Raw genomic sequence first — 20,781 nt, forward strand, 5'->3', positions numbered from 1 at the left:
TATATATATATATATATATATATATATATATATATATATATATATATATATATATATATATATATATATATATATATATATATATATTTTCTAGTTGAAATTTGGAAGTAGTATTTATATAGAAATAATTTTAGAAAATAAAATCAAAATACATTAATTTGTTGGTATAAATTACCAAAAATTCCAAACAAATCCGAACAAACTTTTTTATTAATTTATATTTGACGTCATGCACTCTGCCTCTCCGATTCTCCTCTTTAATATATAATTTCCTTTTTAGAGAAAAAAAAAAAGAAGAAGAAAAGAAATCTGATAAGATATTTATTTCCGTTTAATGGAATATAAAGTCTCATAATTGAAGCTTAATTAAAGAAAAAATAGATGCTATTAATAAATAAATATTGTAATTAAAATTATAATTTTGCCTTTTAAGTTTTCCTTAATCTGTTTTATATTTTTTTTTATAATTTTTAATATTTCCGTGGGGATAGAAAGAACGAGGTCTAGAACGAGGTCTAGTTCCATTTTAGAACACGAGATTGGAATCAAGGCTAAGGGCAAGAGCTCCACCAATAAGAACTCTATCATCAACAAATAAGCTCAGAGCGGAAATAGAGATTGAGAAGCTCTCATACAAATCCAACTAAAAGCCGTTCTTATTCAAGTTTTAGGATATTTTTAAAAAGTCCATTAAAACAAAAAAGTAACGAACAGCGAAATATTTATTAATATATAAACACGAACAAAAGAAAAAAAAAACTGAGCTTAAAATAATTATAATTAATACATTTGACTTGTCTACTGAATATAAAAATAATTATATTAAATTAAAAACATAGCTAAACACGTGCTAAATTCCCTAGGCATCTTAGTTGCAATGCTATAAAAATTAATCATATAAAAAAGAAAAACTTTGCCTTATACCCAATAATCAATATTATTTTATTTCATTAACATCACGTCACACGTCACGACAATTCATTAAAATTATATACTATAATTTGATTAGAAAATGACGCATTCTCTATCAACTTTCAGAAGTAAATTTATTTTTAGAAGAAATTCAATTGTCTTTCACATTTGTTGACTCAAATACACCGAAAAATTCCTACACGCAAATGTCATAAATTGTATACTTGACTCTACCTGTAGAATAATTTTATTGTTAGACTAAAGTTAAAACAAAATACGACCAAATTTGCTTTAAAGTTGAGCCGTTCAAATCTCTCATTTTATGCGTTGTAGAAACTTCACGTGAGTGTTGTCAATATGTTTTGTTAATTTAACCTAACGTGACTTGATGTCACAAAGATGAGTATAGTTTAATAGATAATATATCAATTATCATTCAAAAAGTCGATGATTCTATCCTCTAACTCTCCAATCACTACTAGAATTTAAATGAATGTCGACCCATTCTTTATCCACAATTTCTATATGACCCAGCGAGGTCGTCCGGGAATTAAATGTTTTAAAAATATAAACAATAAAAGAAAAAAAACCAGCCAAAGGGTATGTTTGGTCAATTTTCACACAAGGGAAGAAATCTTGAGTAAAATGAAATTGGGTGGATGAGTTTTATGATACAACAACAAAGCTGTTCTGTTTGTCGTTGACAAATTTTGGTCTCTGTTCTGTCTGATACCAGCCCACAGGACAACATTAAATCCTGCAAAACGCCCTTTTTGTTTTGCTCGTCCAATTGACCTCCAGCTGAATGCCCTCGGGATTAAGGTACAATTTTTTGCTGGCAGACATTGAATGCATTTCAATAATTTTTATTCACAATTCACCTCCGCATTCTTGTTTGGCGTTCTTGTTGGCACATCGTCCTGTGTTTGACTATGATATCATTTTTAACGGTTCAAACCCACCATTAGAAAACATTGTCCGATTTAGCTTGTTATATATCACCGTCAGTCTCACGGTTTTAAAATGCATCTATTAAGGAGAGATTTTCATACTCTTATCAAAATTATTTTGTTAAAATAAATACAAACTAACTATCTAATTTGCAAGCGACTTTTCTAACCTAATTTGTAGAAGGCATATTGTCAACAAATTAGACTTTACATTTTCCAATGTACAAAAGTTCTCAACTGGTCAAACAATTAAGTCCGTTATCTCAGGCATATCCATTTAAATTGACCAATGTTTTATTTTTCTAAACATTATTTTACTTTTTTTTTAATATCTATAACATATTAATATTAAAAACTGATATAGTTGAAAAGCAAAACATTTTTTTCAACACTTTTGTCATTTCTCTAATTTACTAATTTAATAATTGTCAAATTATATCGGGATAGATCAAACTAAAAGATTATTACTAGTTTAATATGGTCAAACCCAGTAATAATATGAGTTCCATTTCTTTGAATTAAAATGGTGTATTTGTAGAATATTTTTTATCAAACATTTTCCACGATTCTTTTAAGATAAAGGTTCGAACAAATTTTTCCTTATATTTAAGAGCTCGATTTGAAAAGTTAAATCTGAATGTGTTGGTCTCGTTTGACATATTTTTTCTTTATGGTTGAAATTTTACTCAAAATAGAACGATTTCGTTTAATAAAATTTGAATTCAAAGAATTTTTTTTGTATATACATCAACAATCAAATAACAGGAAGTGGAGAAATACCCTAACATTTTTTAAATGACTCAAAAAGGCGACAAAGTTGATATTTTATTGGTAAGGTAACACGAACATATTTTTTAAAATTGATATTTTATCTCAAAGAACTTACCATAGTTCTTTTTAAATAACATCAAATAAATAATAGAATTAAAATTTTATATTTGAATTCATTATATAACATGAGCATGCATTTTTTAATCTTAAGTAAAAGAAAAATTATATATATATATATATATAGATATTTTTTAGTTTGCATAAAAAAGGAGAAAAAAATTATTTTTATCGTTGAATTTAGAGTTCAAATACTTAAATCTCACGTTACTTGGTGATGAGAACAAAACATTTTTTGTAAGGGTGTAGAAATCTCTCCTTATACGCGTTTTAAAACTTTGAGAGGAAGCCTAGGAGAAAAAGTCCAAATAGGACAATATCTGATTAGGGTGGAGTTGGGTTGTTACAAATAATATCAGAGCCAGACATCGAGCGGTGTACGAGCAAGGATGTTAGGCCTCTAATGGGGTGGATTGTAAAATCCCACAAAGGCGTTGTGCCTCCAAGAGGATGGATTGTGAGATTACATTGGTTGGTGAGGATAACGAAACATTTTTTATAAGGGTATGAAAATCTCTCCGAACAGAGTTTTAAAACTTTGAAAAACCAATAAAACACAATATATGGAGTTGTTACACTCTTTTTGTTCCACGTGCTTCCAGGCTTATCTAACTAGAATTTAGGATTTAAGAAGAAATGGTAGCCATATTTTAGAAATTTAAATATAATTTTAAGGATATCGATATAAGGGCGTAACGATATATTCAATAATTATGAAAGTGATTATTATATTCGATTAGGTGCTACATGGATTAACTATATAATAATGCCATGATATGTAAATAAATCTAAAAAATTATAAAGATGGTGGCCAACTTCAAGGAATGCGTTCAATAATTTAAAATTAGTCTAAGTGATTAGGTGGGTTTTTTATAACCATTTTCCATAAATTAATATAAAAATTTTGGAGGAAAATAAGAGGGAGAATATTTCCTTGCACGCAACTAGTTTTCTTTAACGTTTAATTTATATATTTAATTATACTAAATATTCCTTAATTTTGGAATATTTTTCAATTATTTAGTCAATCTGAACAATTACTTCAAAATTGATTAAAAATATTTTTATAAAGATTTTTTAAAATAAGAATGAGAATTGACGCAACAATAAAAAGTATTTTTAAAAATTATTTGAAATATAATGGATTATATATATTAAGGTTATAAGATTGATATCTTGTCTTTATATTTATATGTATTTATTTTTCTTTTTAAGTTTTAACATTAAAAACAAAAATTATAACTATTTAATCTCTATATTTAAAATTTATAACAATTCAATTATTAGATGATAAAAGTCATACGTGGAATGATCATAAATTTATAATCAAATAATATTTTCTTGATTGGTATGAATGATTTTGGGAGTCGAAAGGAAAGAAAATGGGTTAAATTATTTTTTTTTAAGGAAATAGTTATTATGGTCGAAATCAATGTCTAAATATCTAAATACACAACTAACATGTAATTTAATAAGTAATTGTTGATTTTTTAAAAAGGAAAATCAGAGGAAAAGGGACGCATGTGAAAACGGCGACTTTTCGTCAAAGGAAGCCGAAGGGAATCCTGTTTTAACCGCCATGCGTCGCTTGCTTGGTGCATTTGGCCGCTCGAATTCATGGAAACCATACCAAATTCTTGAAAGGTCTTCTTCTTCTTCTTCTTCACATAGTCTTTGTTTCATTTACGTGTACAGTTTTGATTCAGTTCCATAGCTTTGTCTATCTAATGGATCGATCTTTTCTCCCGTTTTGTTCACGACAAATCCTTATTTGATCAAACCCTGTTTTTTTCCATTTCAAGCTCTGCTGTTCCGCATCTGGAATTTCTCTACCTTTTTGAACCGTTTACACGATTGCTTGTCGGTTTCTGATTTTTCTGTATATAGTTTTCTTGGCATCCAAGTTTCTGCTTGGATTTTCCTTGGTTGATTGATTTGTGAACATAATTTCTGCTTTGGGATTGATAATCTCGTAACCAATTTGACTTTGTTGGGCTTTTGGAACTCTGTACTGGGTGCTCTTGTCTGCAACTTTTTGTTTTCCACGAGTGAATTGCGGAGAGTTTCATTTTTCGGGAGTTTTGAGTATGGGTTGTTTCTTCAATTTTAATCGTAAAAAGAAGATCAAAAGAGGAGCAGGACCGACTAAGGAACCGAATCAAAGGAACAAATCGGATCGTGTGATTGATGCATTGGAAACGTTGCCTACGCCCCGGAGCATACCTGAGTTGTACAAAGAGAAGGAGCATACTCTTAGAGCCTTTACTCTCGAAGAGCTCAAAATTGCGACGAATGGGTTCAGTAGGTCGCTTAGGATTGGAGAAGGTGGCTTTGGGAGTGTATATAAGGGGAAAATAAGGCTTGAAGGTGATCAGGGAGAGGAAACCATAGTTGCTATCAAGAGGCTTAAGCCAAATAGCACACAGGTATCTTCAAATTCTTTGCCGTAGTTAGTCTTTAGTTGCCTAAGGAGCTTAAACAGGGCTGAAGATGATTGATTATTCTATTATTTTCCAATGTTTTTAGTTGCTAGATAAGGAGCTTAAACAGGATTGAAGATGATCGATTAGTATTAATTTCATAACGTTATTTTCTTCTTTTGTTCAAGGGTCATAAACAATGGCTTGCAGAAGTTCAATTTCTTGGTGTTGTTAGTCATACAAACCTGGTAAAACTTTTGGGATACTGTTCAGAAGATGGAGAAAGAGGGATCCAAAGACTGTTAGTGTATGAATTCATGTCTAATGGAAGCCTAGAAGATCATCTCTTTAGCAGGAGTACGACTCTTTTGACATGGAAAACTAGGCTACAGATTATCCTTGGTGCAGCTCAAGGATTGGCTTATCTACATGAAGGATTAGAAGTTCAGGTACAATCTTTTTGATTATACTTGTTTGATTTATTTAGGGACCCCATCATTCTTTTGATGCATTTGAACCATAATTATCATCTGATGTTTGCATCAATCAAGGTTTCATGCTAAGTTGCACATTGTGTTGCATTTGTTTCATTTGGTTATGCCCTCTTGAAGTGCTAATGCGCATTTCATTTTGAACAACTAATGTCGAGTTTCATATGCTCTTTCGCCACGTGTATAGACGGATGTTTATTCAATTTCTTGCTGTATTACATAATTTTTAAAATTTTCCTGGTAAATTGATGTATTTTGCTGCCTCTGCATTGAAAGGTGATATACCGGGACTTCAAATCGTCAAACGTGCTATTGGATGAAGAATTTTCTCCTAAACTTTCGGACTTTGGGCTTGCTAGAGAGGGGCCAACTGGTGATCACACGCATGTGTCCACTGCAGTAAGTTCCCGACTTAACGAGTTCATGTTAGTCTTCAAGAACGGCCATTTTTAGCTTGCTGCAATATGTGGCTAGCTTTCTATTTCATGTTTAAAAATAAAAGCCTCTGTTAACATCTCTAACAAAAGCTTGCAATAATAGTATTCCAAGGAACTAGACACGAGTGATCTTAAAATGCATAATATTTCTCAATGTAGTTTTGACATAGGAATTTTGCTACCTTGCCTTCAAGAATTGGGAAAATTGAAACATGGCCATAGCCGTGTTTTTGAGTCAAGTTACAGGAACGTGACTCAATAACGCAGGCACAAGACCATTGAATTCAAACAAAGAATTCTGATTAACTTGGATGAGTTATATGAAAATAAGCATGTATGGTGAAGTTTGATGACTTTGTAAAGCTGATTTTTGCTGGTTGCACAATGATCAGGTGGTTGGGACATATGGATATGCAGCACCCGAATATGTTGTCACAGGACATCTAACAATGCAAAGTGATATATGGAGTTTTGGAGTAGTTCTATATGAGATCCTCACAGGCAGGCGAGTTCTCGAACGAAACCGCCCCACGGTGGAGCAAAAGCTACTCGAATGGGTTAAACAGTTTCCTGCAAACAGCAGAAGGTTCAAGACAATAATGGATCCTCGGCTTCAAAACCAGTATAACCTGGCTGCAGCTCGAAAAGTTGCCAATCTAGCCAATCAATGTCTCAACAAGACTGCAAGAGATCGGCCAACGATGTCGAAAGTCGTCGAAATCCTGAAACAAGCACTAGAAGAGTCCGAGGAGGATCGTGTTTGAGGATTCCTGTTAATCATCTGGGTGTTTACTGCAAAAAACTGAAATGGTTGAAATGGTTGTGAGGTATCACTTTTTTGTATGAAAGCTTAGTCGAGGTACCTCCCCTTTTGACGTTTGCTCTTCATTCATCATCTTTAAGATTAGAATATGAGTGGGAAGATTAGGCGATTGATTGATTTTGATTGGTTGCTGGTTTGAGATGCAGAGTTTTTTTTTTTTTTTTTAAGTATCAGATTCAAAGTTTCTTGAAGTACAGAATATAAAAAATTTCATTTATTTTATGATTTAATTGTCCAGGCCCTTTACAAACGGTTTAATTGATTTTAATACAAGTGGATGCTAATATAATAATACTTATTTAAAGCCCAACATTATTGGGCCTAGAGTATTTAAAGCCCAAAACATATTAGAGCCGAACATTGACCTCTTTTCTTCTCACCATCTCATTCGGTGAAAACCTGAGGCATGCATGTGTCCTGAATTGGGCGGAAATTCTCCGGAGATTGAAATGGAGAAATCCTTCACTCTGATTCAGACCATTGCAACTGCTGGAGCTTTCTCTGCGATTTCCTGCTGGTGCGAATTTATTTCTCATTTTCACTTCTTGATCCATTGTGCATGAATTTGGTCGCGATTTCTTCTCTGGATTTTGTAACTCATTCATCATCCTTCGTTTTTGTTTGGTATGTTTTCATGTTTGGAAGAGAGTCTGCTCGAAAAGACTTGGGAGATTTGTTTGAAGATCTACGCCGTGGAATCTCCTACTGCGATTCTTCTTCTGCAACTCCTCATTCTCGACCTGGCACTGTATGTCCTTTCCTTCAATATGTTTTGGTAGTGATTTTGGATGAACTAACGTTCGGAAGCTATTAATCTTACCGTTCTCTTGCTTTTACTGATCGATGTGATTGTGTCGTAGAAGTTTAGTCTGGATTAATGAGCAACAGATTTTAACTTAACGAACAAGAAGATTCGTAGTTTTTAATTAGAGGCGTTTGAAGTATCAATTAACCTAGGTATTTGAAACATCGTTTATTAGGCATTTGAAAGGAATTAGTGTTTAGAAATTTTCCTTTGGAAGGTACATGGAGACGAGTGTTTTTACCATTTGGATGACATCTTCATGGTGTTTAGGCAATTGGAAGTAATACAGAGAGGCATGTTCCTCGTCATCTCGGTGGTTTCCTCTTGTTTGTTTTTAGTTCTTCAGTAAATCCTCATTAATCCTCGTAAAGAAAAGAAAGACAACTGAAAACCAATTCAATCCTTGACAAAAACGATGCCGTAAACAGTGACAAGTATATATCCCTCTTGAACAAAAAGAAAACATGGTATGCGTAAGTAAACAAATAGGATATGCCTCCTTAAATTTAAATATAAAGCAAGAACTGACTAAGACCGAGACTTAGGTGATCAGAGTTAGCAACAAATCTCAGTCCAATCCAAAATATAAATCATAATGTAGGAAGTTAAAAGGATGTGGAATCCGCCTCCATATTTTGATGAGTATTATGTCTTAGCATACCTGATTCAATGAGATTTATACTATAAAGTTTTGTAATTATGTTTTATTACTTAATATTTGACAATAATTTTGATTATTTTATTTGTTATCATCATCTATTATATGTAAAATCTAAGATTATTAACGCAAAATCGAACAATATATGATTGATACATAGAGTATCATGTTTGATAAATAACCTAAAGATGTTTATAGTATATAAATAGCTTATGTGACTTATTTTGATTTAAATTGCATTCAACTTTGTTTCAAACGAATAATTGAATCAATGGAAAGCTCATTGAAATAAAATAAAATAAAATAAAATAAATATTTTTTGTGTGTGTGAAAGTATAAATTTGAAATTAATAATTGAACCAACAAACTTTTTTTAAATATAATAATGAACGTATTTTTATTCTTCAAAGATATTTAGTTGCTCAAAATTAGAATATCTCGTAATTTGCATCATAGCATTAGTTGTAACTTGCAAGGCATCTAAAAGAAAATGAAAAGAAAAAAAAAAGGAACAGAGAAAATGAGTCATCCCTTCGAGTCTTCACCATTATTAATATTCCGAGAAAAAAAAGGAGAAGAATCTTGAATTCAGCAATATTCCAACTTATATTAAAAATATATCTTATTTATACTGAATAAAATAAGTAAATGAAGAAAAACAAAGTAAAAAAAAGAGGAATCCATCGTAATTCTAGTAAAAAGCTAAATTTCTCATTTCATTAGTATTTCTTCACCATCCATTAAAGCTTATAATATAATATACATAAACAAAGCCCCAAAAGATGCACAGAAGAAAGAAAGGAAAAGATGAGCAAATCCCAGTAGAAAAATGAACACAAGACTTCCTCACTGATCACCACCACCATCCATAAACATAATTCATTCACAGTTGCATAATTTTTTTTTACGAGAATCTAAACAAAAACGAACTCTCTGCTCTTCCCGGTTTTCTTCTTCTTCTTCTTCTTCTTTACTCTTCAAATTTTCACCTCTTTTTCCGGGAATGATTAATACGTATGGGTATGATTATCTATCGATCTACGCCGCCACCACCGTGCCGACGAGGAAACAGCAGTCGTGGTTGGTGATAGACTTGTCCGTAGAAGTGGATTGATCTAAGTTTCTCATGGCTTTTAAGGACGATGATAGATTCATCTTATGCTCTTTCGCTTCGTCCATGTCGATTTGCTTCTGTCGACACTCTTCGCTGCAAAATGGAGTGTCTCCTCTGCAGAAGATGATCGTAACAATATCGTCAGAATCGAATCATGGCCGAGGATAATATTTGTCATTTCTTCGTAATTGAACGTTCATATTTAAGATCTGATTCGAAAATTTTTCAGAAAAAGGCGTTTTCTGATCTTGATATTTTGTTCGTCAAATACCGAAGGAATTAAAAGATCGATCCTATTTCCATAAGGATTCATCGATATAATTAGTAAAATGCTTATCTGCAAAAACTGAATTTCTCTCTTGATCAGAGAATTAAATGTTTCTCTCGGATTCATCTTTGCTACGGAAAATTAAAACACAAAAGGTCGAACACACAACAAATCTAAACCAATAACCAGATGCAAAAGCCACAGTCAGAATCCGAAAACAACTCTAATATCACTCTCATCTTCATCCTTACAGAAATCATAAGAATAAAAGGAAAAGAAAAACTAACCTGTACATGAAAATGTCTTTGTCATCATTAAGCGCCTTCTTGCAGAGAAAACAAGCTTCCAAGAAACGGTAAGGATGATCTTCAAATCTCCCGCGGCAAAACCTCGGAGAAATGCTCGAGCAGGAAATCGAGATGTTTCTGGAACCACCGCAAGGGTGAGCGCCACCATGGCAAATCCTCGGCCGGGGGAAGAAAAGATGAGGATATTGGCTGTACTGGTTTCCAGAAAATCCAGCTTCCACATCCAGAAAAGAATCTGATCCATCGTCCTCAACAAAGAAATACGGCATTCTCACAGAAGCATCCATTGTTCCTCCTTCCCGAACTGTAGAGAGAGAAAGAGAACGTAAAGAGAAGAGAGAGAGAGAGAGAAGCAAAAAAAAGAGAGGAGAGAGCTGGAGGTTTCAGAGGAGTGGGGTGGGGTTTTATAAAGGAGACGGTAGAGTGAAAAAGAATCCACACCTAAACTAAACATGTGTAATGAGATAGTGGCGTTTGTGTAATTTAGAGGAAAATTAAGGGTTAAACAGTAATGAAGCTATATTTTTGTAGCTACCATGTGTGTGCGGACCCGTATGGATTTTCGTAGACAGACACCAAACTTAGCGAGCTTTCATACATAATGGACTTGAACCGAACCATATATTCAAATTTACTCCACAACTTGATTTTTGAAGTAAGGAATATGGCCCTATCCAATTCTACGAGCCTATCCGTCCTCCATCTCACTCACTTTTTATATATAAATACAAATATATCTATATATTTATATATGAAAATAAGACGAAAAAATATTTGAACCTAATTGACACGAAGAATTTTTATTTCAAACGTCACAAAAATAAATGAAATTTATTGAGAACACGAGCATTGAAATGGACATGCCCCATGAATATCTATAGTCGTGACCTAGTAGAACATTTATATTATATATATTTAAATTCTCAGATTCTTCCGGTCGTTTTCCTACCTACCTCACGGCCCGGCCCACTTGGCCAGGTGTGGAAGATGGGCCCACCAAAACGGCCCTTTTGGAAAGTATTATATAACATATTTTTTTAAATCTATATTTTATTTTAATTTAATTACGAGGGAGCTGTTTTTCAAGGTTGTTGTCCCCTCTGCCCGTCAATAACGGGGCAGAAATGACTATAGTTTCCTTTACACGTGTATAAATTAGGGCCAACTTCATGGGGGCGTAGATGAACACAATATTGCCACGTGTTCCCAGCTAATGCAGAGTCAAACCCTCTCGTTTAAAAATTATCTGAATACCAAATCCCAATACGTCGTCGTTTGCTGTTTTCAATTTCCATCCAATTATTTGTTAAAATTTTCCAAAACATACCTTAATTGTTAATTTTATTATACTATAATTTAAAAAAAGAAAGTCATTTTTATTTAGTAACTATTTTATTTGAAATAAATTTAGTGGTTATTGTTTGATTAATTGTTAATTTTATTTTTTTTATTTTTCAATTAATTATTTCATCTTCATTAATAAATTATTGAACAGTGCAATTAAAACCATAACATTAGTTACACCACCTTAAACACTTAAGGTTTATTTGTTTTTAATTATATTATTTACAATTAATTAATTTTTATTGATAAATTTATGAAATTGGTGTAAATTTTATTATTTTACAAATTTGATATAAATTATAATATATTTTTTAATTGAATTAATAATAAAGTGTGTGAATAAAGCGATTCTGACACTTTTTTCCACCTCAGGTGCAGAGAATTTGACTAAGAGACACGTGGCAACGCCACGTTTGTTTCCTAGGGAACCAGCATGTCCCCTAAATTAAAGGCCACCCTTCCCTTAATTATTTAATATTTTTATAAAAGAAAAAAATATATTACAATATGGGGAACTGCTTGTCCTCAAGCAAGGCAGGCGCCAACGGCAAAGTGCCCTAAAAAGAATAATTACAATAATTTAAAAGAAAATAAAAAAGGAAAAGAATTAAATTCTCTCGAATAATTAAATATTTTATTCGATGCCACGACCGTCAAAATATAAGTGCCACGTGTTTGTACTTTTAAGACACGTGTGCGGGTGTCAATTGGCTCGCTGCACCAGAAAAGTAAAAGCTCGGGAACTAAGGTTACGAATCCGACTATGGTTTTTTTCGTTATAATATTATTTTTATATTTCTTTACTTTTTAAAAAATAAAAATTTCGTTCCTTTTAGTAAATCTTAAGTTAAATTTTCTACAAATTATTTTTAATTAATTTTCAAAGATAACTAATATTATTTTTTTACATAAACTTTATTTCCATTAAAAAAATCAATATTATTTATTAATTAAAAAGAGAAATTTAAGAATTTAAATGTGATATAATAGAAATATTGGAGGCTTTTAAAATGTTGATGGAAATATGGTTTTAAAAACAAAATATTTAAAAGAATTTAAATTAATAAATAACTATAAAACCCTTTACTTCCATGTCATTTCTTATTTATATTCTTACTAAAGACATTTAAAAATATAAAAATTAATATAGTATTTATTTATTTTTTACTACTTTCCATTTTAACTACGGATCTTGTTGACCCTTCTTGGAGAAGGGCCATTGATGGATGGTAAAGTTGGAATTACCGTCATGGGCGGTGCTCTTTTTTTCCTTCTTTTTTTCTTTTTTTTTACCTTAAAGAAGGGTAAATTATTTGGTAAATTTGTCAAAAGTGCTTGGTCATTGATGTGACTGTCCACAGTTATTATTTTCAAAGAAAACAAAGAATTAAAAAAAAGGTAAATTTAGAAAAAGCCGTTGATGCTGCCTAAGAAAGCCCATCAATTTCACTACCTATACTTAATTTAACCTAATGGCCAAAGAATATATATATATATATATATATATATATAATGAATAAAAAAAAAATGAATATTAGCATGGCATGAGTTTGATATTAACGTCAAACTAAACATCATTTAACGAAAGACACGTTATTATAAAGTCAGAGAGTAACACTATCTCAAATAAAGCACCTTCCTTTAGCTATCGTTTTAAATTCTAATGATTTGATAGATAGCAACTTTGATCGGCTGTCACTGTGTGATTAATAATTGAGCAAAGTCGAGTAGAGTTACACTGACATCTTCGAGCTTAATTTCTTACTTTGAGCATTATGCCTATCACTCTATAAGCTAAATTGACGTGCTTACCTTCTCCGTTGTGGGGTGGTAGGTCCCTTGAGAGTAAGTAAAAGTTAGAAGCTAAATTGACATGCTTGACTAATATGCGTGGATTTTGACATGACAAGTTTAACTTTGCTCGTGAGTGATGACGATTGATATAAGTCCGTTAGTACAACCTAACTTCTACTTAAAATTTATTTTGATCGAGTATATATATATATATATGTTAAAATGAATTAAATATTATTTTATTTGAATCATAAACATTATAAACACAATTATTTAGTATTAAAAGAAGGCTAACCACTACACTAAAATAAGAATAAAATAAATGTTGAACATAATGGGATGGGTTTTTGGAATAATTAATTAACACTAATCTTCATTTAATTTGAATAATAATGTGGAGAATCCAACTCCATTATGTATTGATTCGATTCTATGTGGCAAAAACATCAGACTCCAAGTCTATTTAGCCACTACACTACAATAGCTGGCATTAGCTTCATGATGGCTTTTTTAAAAACACCCTTTTATTAATTTTTTATTCGCCTAAATTATAAAAAGTAAAATATATTAGGCATGTTAATGGATTCAGTCATCGGGCGATGTGTCAAGAAAGACATTGGATTCCTAAGCGAGGTGGATTGAGATATGTCACATTAGTTGTAAAGTTGTCGAAACCATTGTGGGTTTAGATTAGTACAAATGGTATCCCACCCAGGTATCGAATGGTGCGTCAACGAGTACGCTGACCCCCAAGAGTAGTGGATTATGATGGTTTATAATTGCGACATGTAATTGGTTAAAACGAACCATATTAGATATTAAAATAATTTTTTTAAAAATATATTTTTTACGGTGTTATGCTGACAACTGCTGTTTCCCATTCATCTAGATCTCAATAATTCATGTATTTATTAAGGGAATCCACATTAAAACTCAATTATAAAGCTAAACCCAAGTAGCCCTAAGGTTTGTCATTATTTCAATTTAATAAGATTTAATTCAATGCTTCCGAGGTGGCACCGTGTAAGCTAATGACTCCATCCCACATTGATGTTATTATATTATATGGTTGCATCATATAAAAATTGGAGCAATCTTATTATATTATATAGTTCCACCATATCAAAAGTTGAAATGATGTTATGCTAACTCTTTATAACATTTATAATGTCCATCTTCATTATACTATATTTAATTTGATCATGAAAGTTCGAGATTAAATTAATACATTTTTATAAGATTAAAAATCAAAACGAGCTCGTGTAAAAAATCGAAACTTTACAACCTTACTCTATGTTTAATTTGGAGATACTAACAATAAGTATTTTTTAAATTAAAAAAAATGATAAAGTAAGATTTGGACTTAAAGACATGGGCCCATTTTGTTCAAGGCCCATGAGGTATCCGGCCCAATACAAGCCCAAACTTTTGTAAACAAATCTCATATAATTATTTATAATTAATTAGTCGCAAATTAAGATGTTTTAACATAATATAGATTAGAAGATATAAATAAAGCTTTAACCTAAGATATATAATATGAAAATATTCATTGACGTTGAAGAAGTTTTTTGAATAAATAATTTAGGAGATGAATGAATGAAATTCCATAAAAATAAAAAATAAAAAAAAGAAAGGAAAATCCGCAATGTGGCCAATTTACATTGCCTCCACGGCCATTCCAAAAAAGAGAAAAGAAAAAAGAAAAAAAAAAAAGTTTCGGATGGTCTATCAGAATATTTCGAAAAATAATAATGAAAAAAAGGTAATGTAATTCTTTTATTACTTAAATACTTTTTTTAAAATTTTAAGGAAAAAAGAAGGAAAAAAACCGCCAATTGAACTGTCTGGGCCGGTTTATGGGCGTAACCCGCATTGGGCCGTGGGATTGGGCCCTACGAGAGATAGACCTCTACGCTGGAGCTTCGCTGAATGTGGCACAACGGGCAAGTCTGAGCCACTCGATCACAGTCTGTACAGAGGCAGAGATGACGGCACGGCAAAAGCACCACCGACGCCAAGCGCTTTCTACACTCTCTGCAACTGGGTCCCAAAATAGCGACTCGGTCTGGGTCAATGTGAGCCGACTCGGCATCATCGGCGGTGCCGCCATCTCCTCCGTCGCCTCCGCCTCCACCTCCGCCGCCGCTGGACATCGCTCGTTGTAGTTGTGCCTGCAAAGATACGGCGGTGGCTTCTTGTGCCCTAGCTTTGGCTTGCCAGACTTGCGCCTCGATGCTCAGCTGGGCGGCTCGTGCTTCTAACTCGGCGTTTCGACGAGTTGCCTTTTCCACCTCCGCCTCCCTCTCTCTTAATCTTCTGAATACCGATTTCTCCACCGCATCCAGAAGTGCACGGTAGTGTCTCTGTCTTTTCTCTGCTAATGTGCGCCGGAGTTTCTCTTCCTGTTTTTGAAATGGAAAACGAAACTGATTCAGAAAAAGTTCTCTCAAGATGAAATTTGTTTCTGCGTTATGGAGCGAGTTGAGACCTGTGCTTGAAGGAATTGATCTATTTCGTCTTGTTGCCGTTTGAAATTAGAGGCGAAATCGTCTGATAATAGCGAGAAGAAAGCCGATGATGATTGAGGGACGAGATTGTGATTATGTTGATGTTGCTGTTGTTGATGATGTTGCTGTTGCTGTTGCTGTTGTTGTTGATGTTGCTGTTGCGGCGGTTGATTCAGTTGATGGTCGCCGGAGGACAGGCGGAGGCCGGTGGAGACGACATTGTTTTGGTGGTTGTGGAGTTTGGCGAGGTCAACAAGAAGAGGAGGACGAGGTTGCTGTACCGCAGCGAGATTGATCGGAGCCGCGATGGACGTAATGGCAGTTGAAATTTCTCTTCCTCTTTTGCGAGAATTGTTTCCTGCTTTCATCAGAAACCGGATTGATTGATTTATTCAAAGGTACGAACTCAAATTGATTGAAATACTTCTGGCGTTCTAAGAGAAGAATAATTTCAGCCTAAAACAATGTGCAAAAATCTCACCGCCTATACTGTTGTTAAACACCATATGAGTCTGGTCAAGAAAACCTCCTGGTTGTGGCTGTAATGGATAATCATGCCCTTCTTGACCGTTTCTGCAATCCAAAATCAAAAATCCAAAACCCAAGCATGAGGGATTCGAAAAACCTCAAATCAAGAATTGGCATAGAAGAGAAAAACAGAATCATCCGCATATATATACCTGTTTAAGAGCAAAACATTAGAAGGATATTGAGCCTGAACAGCCATAGGGGAGAGAAACAAAGAAGGAATCGATTGATAGAAGAAGGGTATGGAGAAGATGAAGAAGAAGAAAAAGTAAGGGAAGTTAAAAAAAGAAGGTGGTGGTGGTGGGTGTGTTTATGGAGCAACGTGAAGAAGATTGGGAATGAAGAATGGCAATAATAAAAGGAAGCATAAGGGAAGCATGAAAGACAAGGAAGATGCTGTTCTTCCCACCCTCTCAAGTCTTAGGAGTAGACGGAGTGTTGAATAGGAGAGAGAGAGAGATAGAGAGAATGGAGTTCGTAGGGAAATGAATTGATGTCTGGTAAGAGGGCACCACCACTTTCACCTTCACCACCACCATTCCACCATTCTTCCCCTTCTCCTCACCATCTTTTCCTTTTCCTTTTCCTTTTCTTCCTTTCTTTGTTTTATAATAATGCTTTTGTTTCCCAATCTCTTATCTATGTCTAAACTTTCTTCATTGTTTGGGTAATTCAAAATCTCTCTGCCTCTCTCCTCTGTTATAAAAAAAGGAAGTAAATGAAGGGAGAGAGAGAGAGAGAGAGAGAGATGCGATTGAAACGAATGAGTCCAAGAGGGAGAGAGAGGGCGCCCTGTTGTTGGCCTTATTATTCTGCTCCTCCTCCTTTTTTTTGCTTCCCTCTCCTTCTCTTCCTCTCTTCTCGTGGGGTTGGAATCGGTGCTGGCTTTTCTCCAGGATCACTCTCTTTCATCTTTGAAAAAATCCCTTCTTTTTTATTTTATTTTATTTTTTTCCTTTCTTAATTTCCCCAACTGATTTTCATCTTTATTTTTCTCCCTATTTTTCCTCCCTAAAATCCATGGATTATCAACAAGTAATTCCAAAAATAAAGTGGTTGATGGGCGTGCAGCTCTGCTTCTGTACCCATCTCCACGTCTTGTGTTGGAGTTGTTCGCAAATGGCCCATACCTTCTCTCTCCCCCCTCTCCCTCTCGTGGGACAATGGCTTCGCTAACTGTGCCAACCATCAACTCTAATTTTTCCTTCTTTTTTTACTTCAGAAATTACCATTTATTCTTATTATATTATATGAATTAAATTAACATTTACTGTTATGAAATTGTGAAGACCGTAAAATTAACGCACTATTTATGGGATTTTATAGTTAATTTATTTTCCTTTCCAAGCTATAAAGTAAAACAGATAGCTGTGTTCCATTAGGACTTCTTGTCTATGATTGTGACTGAAATAAAATAAATTTCAACAAGCTAGCTTCATCGTCATCCTCTAAAATAAGAAACAAAATGCAACCAAATTTGAATTTTTCTCACTTCACCTTCAATTTAGCATGTACAATTTCTTCTCTTCTAAGCATTACCTAATTATATTATCAAATATTTATTGGGTGTTGTTTTAAATACCTTTCTCTAAATAATTATCCATCTCAAAGTAATATCTTTTTATCATAACCTTTGTGTAGCGGGTTAAAACATATATCGTCGACAGGAAAGCATAGAAAAAACCCGGTTTGGAGTTTCAAACCTAACTTGAATCGACGAAAAAAGAGGGACTAAAAAATAAATAATAAGGAAAAGAAGGGCGAAAAAGAAAAGAAAGAGTAGTGAAAAAACAAGTGCTTAGAAATGGGCATCAAGCATTTTTGTCTTTGGTTAGACCCCACAAAAATGGCTGTTTCTTGGTCTCATTAAATTTGCTTTAAGACAGCCTTTCCTTTTCACTCTATTCTCTATGAGTTGTAATAATGCCTTTGCTTCATATTTTGTATTGTCTTTCTTAAATGGTTGAACATAGAATGAGAGAGCCTTCTTTGTTTGCTTCTCCCTTTACTTTCCCCCCTTCCTTACCCATAAATTATAACACTTTCTCTCTCTCTCTCTCTCTATATGTATACATATTTATATATATACATATATTCTTCTTCCATCATACACTAAATCAATCCTATATTATTCTCTTCTTACTATTCCCTTAAAGCCAAATATTCCGTCCATATCCTCTCCCGAAACTTCTTCTCGACCGTTTATACTCTATTCCGTTTCGATTTCTGTTTCTACTTTATGCCTTCTACTTTTACATCTTCTCGACATTTTCTTTTTTAAATATCATTTTCTAACGATGCCCAATTCATATATGAACTTAATTCAACATTCACGTAAGAATATATGACGCCTTTCCTCAGGTTAAATTAAAAATATGATCTTTCATAAAACAAACCATAAGGGTGTTGGAAAAAAAATTAAAATAAAAGGAGGAAACTAGTGGGAAACAAACATCTGAAATTGTCAGAATATTATTTATGTGTGCAGGCTATAATCTTGCTTTTCTCTCCCTTAATCCGGTTTTAAAATCCATTAATTATTTATGTATATTTGACCAAATGGTGTCTATAATTTTAAATATGGTCCACATTTTCAATGCATTATTGAGAATCTATTGAAACCCACACACCCTTTCAATCACTATTCATATTATATATTAAAAAAAAAAAAATTTCTATATTAAAAAATATATAATTTTACTTTTAGTGCAAGAGATGCTAATCCGCTAATTAAGCATCTTAATTAATCTTTATAGCCAAATATATCAAAAAGTTAGGGGAGAATAATGGGTGCAACAAATTGAAGAAAAATATATATATTTTTTTAGATAAAACAAAATTATATTTATCGGCATTTATATTCTCAAAACCTCTTCTTTTTTTTTTCTTTTTTCTTTTTTTTTTGTCTCGAAAATAAAATTAGTTAACGTAATTTTTACTTTAATATGTATTAAATATATATATATATATATATATAAGATGCATTAATTGACTAAAATAAAGCCCAACTTTAATATGTTATCTATTTATAAATGGTGGATTTTAATTAGCTCGTAATGCAACACCTTTTTTTGGGTCAAAAATTACCTTTTTTCTTCTTTTTTGTTCCTCTGCCAAAAATATAGGTCCCATTAATTTCAGATATTAACCAAATCCCCCCCTGCCATGCTGTGATTCTTCCAAACAATGCCTTTGTGAGTGGGTCACAAATGCAAATATAATAAATATTTGGGGTGTGAATAAATATGCAGGATTAATGGGACAGAGTGGATTAACATGTTGATTAATGCTAAACGGCACTCATTGAATATATACACACAGAATCACCCAAGCACCTTTGACCTAATCTAAATATACACATTGCCCAATGTGTGTTTATTTTTTATTTTTTATTTTTTTTACCTTATTAAAATTATTAAAAATTTACTAAATAAATTTTAAGGTTAAAACTCACAATTGGTAAAAATAATAATAATGTAGTCCAAAAGAAAGAGCCAAAAATTGGATCTGAAAATTAAACTCACATGATTCAAAGCATTAAAAGACACATGGAAATGGAATATCATTGAAAACAAGAAAGTTTTAATTTAATTTATTTATTTTTTTTTTTTTTGAGAAATGAAGCATTGTATGTAAGGAGGTTGGGATGTATTTATGACGTGTCAGAACAAAGGAGCCACACTCCTGTTGGTGGTTTCTGATGGTGAATTTCTTTTTTCTTTTTTTCATTTGCAATAATAATAATAATTATTATTAAAAAAAAAAAAAGGTAACATAAAAGTGTGGGTGCAGTGTTGTTTTGGTATTTGGTTCTGAAATAACAATCAAAGCTCTCTAACCTATTCACTGTGGGCCACACTCCCTCGTCCCAAACTCACCCTGGGCCCCACCTCCCACCCTTCTCCTAATTATCTTCTTAATTATATAAAAAAAATATAATAATTAATATTTTTAAAAATGAAGCTGTTTAATTAAGCTATTATTTTCTGGAAATATTCAATTTAGATAATATTACGTAATTGAAATTAAGAGGAAATTCCAGAACAGGACAATTTTCCTTTTTCTTTTGTTTTTTATTCAAATAAAGAGAAAAACGACAGTTAGAATGTTGTTTGTGTAATTATTGAAATATATTATTATTGTTATTATTTATTATTAATAATATATATGGAACCATTTTGCATATCCATTATATTAGGTAGTTGTTAAAAAATTAGTAATTCTGTATATTTTCGGTATAAATTATGGTATTTTTCATTCAAAGCCGACAGAGATTTCTAATGTTTTTTTTTTAATAAAAAAAAAGTATTGTTTATTACTTTAAATTATTTTTATTAATAATTGAAGGCATTAAGCTGATCATATACTATATAGTTTTTAAAATTTAGTGAAATGTTATAAATCATTTTCGGTACCATATTAATAAATATCAAATTAAAAGCATAAATTGTAATATATCAAAATGGCGGTAGCTTTATTGAAATGCAAATGAGCAAAAGAACACTAAATGAATATATACACAGAATCAGTG

At 32.5% G+C, this 20,781-nt stretch overlaps 3 protein-coding genes across 3 annotated transcripts; 1 reads left to right on the plus strand and 2 right to left on the minus strand.

Moving 5' to 3' along the window:
* Nucleotides 1-4,246: 4,246 nt before the first annotated feature.
* Nucleotides 4,247-7,032, plus strand: LOC111459372 (probable serine/threonine-protein kinase PBL19). The gene is made up of 4 exons (XM_023102241.1): nucleotides 4,247-5,176; nucleotides 5,359-5,619; nucleotides 5,938-6,060; nucleotides 6,491-7,032. Exons 1-4 carry the CDS (start codon nucleotides 4,838-4,840, stop codon nucleotides 6,860-6,862), a joined length of 1,095 nt encoding a protein of 364 aa, XP_022958009.1. The 5' UTR covers nucleotides 4,247-4,837; the 3' UTR covers nucleotides 6,863-7,032.
* A 2,041-nt stretch (nucleotides 7,033-9,073) lies between these two features.
* Nucleotides 9,074-10,491, minus strand: LOC111459546. Its single transcript, XM_023102501.1, has 2 exons — nucleotides 10,054-10,491; nucleotides 9,074-9,612 (listed from the first exon to the last, which is right to left on the minus strand). The coding sequence occupies exons 1-2, from the start codon at nucleotides 10,359-10,361 to the stop codon at nucleotides 9,423-9,425; spliced, it is 498 nt and encodes a 165-aa protein (XP_022958269.1). The 5' UTR covers nucleotides 10,362-10,491; the 3' UTR covers nucleotides 9,074-9,422.
* Nucleotides 10,492-14,804: 4,313 nt separating this feature from the next.
* LOC111459764 (BOI-related E3 ubiquitin-protein ligase 1) lies at nucleotides 14,805-16,955 on the minus strand. Its single transcript, XM_023102802.1, has 4 exons — nucleotides 16,403-16,955; nucleotides 16,204-16,295; nucleotides 15,704-16,080; nucleotides 14,805-15,617 (listed from the first exon to the last, which is right to left on the minus strand). Exons 1-4 carry the CDS (start codon nucleotides 16,447-16,449, stop codon nucleotides 15,108-15,110), a joined length of 1,026 nt encoding a protein of 341 aa, XP_022958570.1. The 5' UTR covers nucleotides 16,450-16,955; the 3' UTR covers nucleotides 14,805-15,107.
* Between the last annotated feature and the right edge of the window lie 3,826 nt (nucleotides 16,956-20,781).

Source organism: Cucurbita moschata, unplaced genomic scaffold (genome assembly GCF_002738365.1).
Source record: "Cucurbita moschata cultivar Rifu unplaced genomic scaffold, Cmos_1.0 Cmo_Scf00022, whole genome shotgun sequence".
Classification (NCBI taxonomy): Eukaryota; Viridiplantae; Streptophyta; class Magnoliopsida; order Cucurbitales; family Cucurbitaceae; genus Cucurbita; species Cucurbita moschata.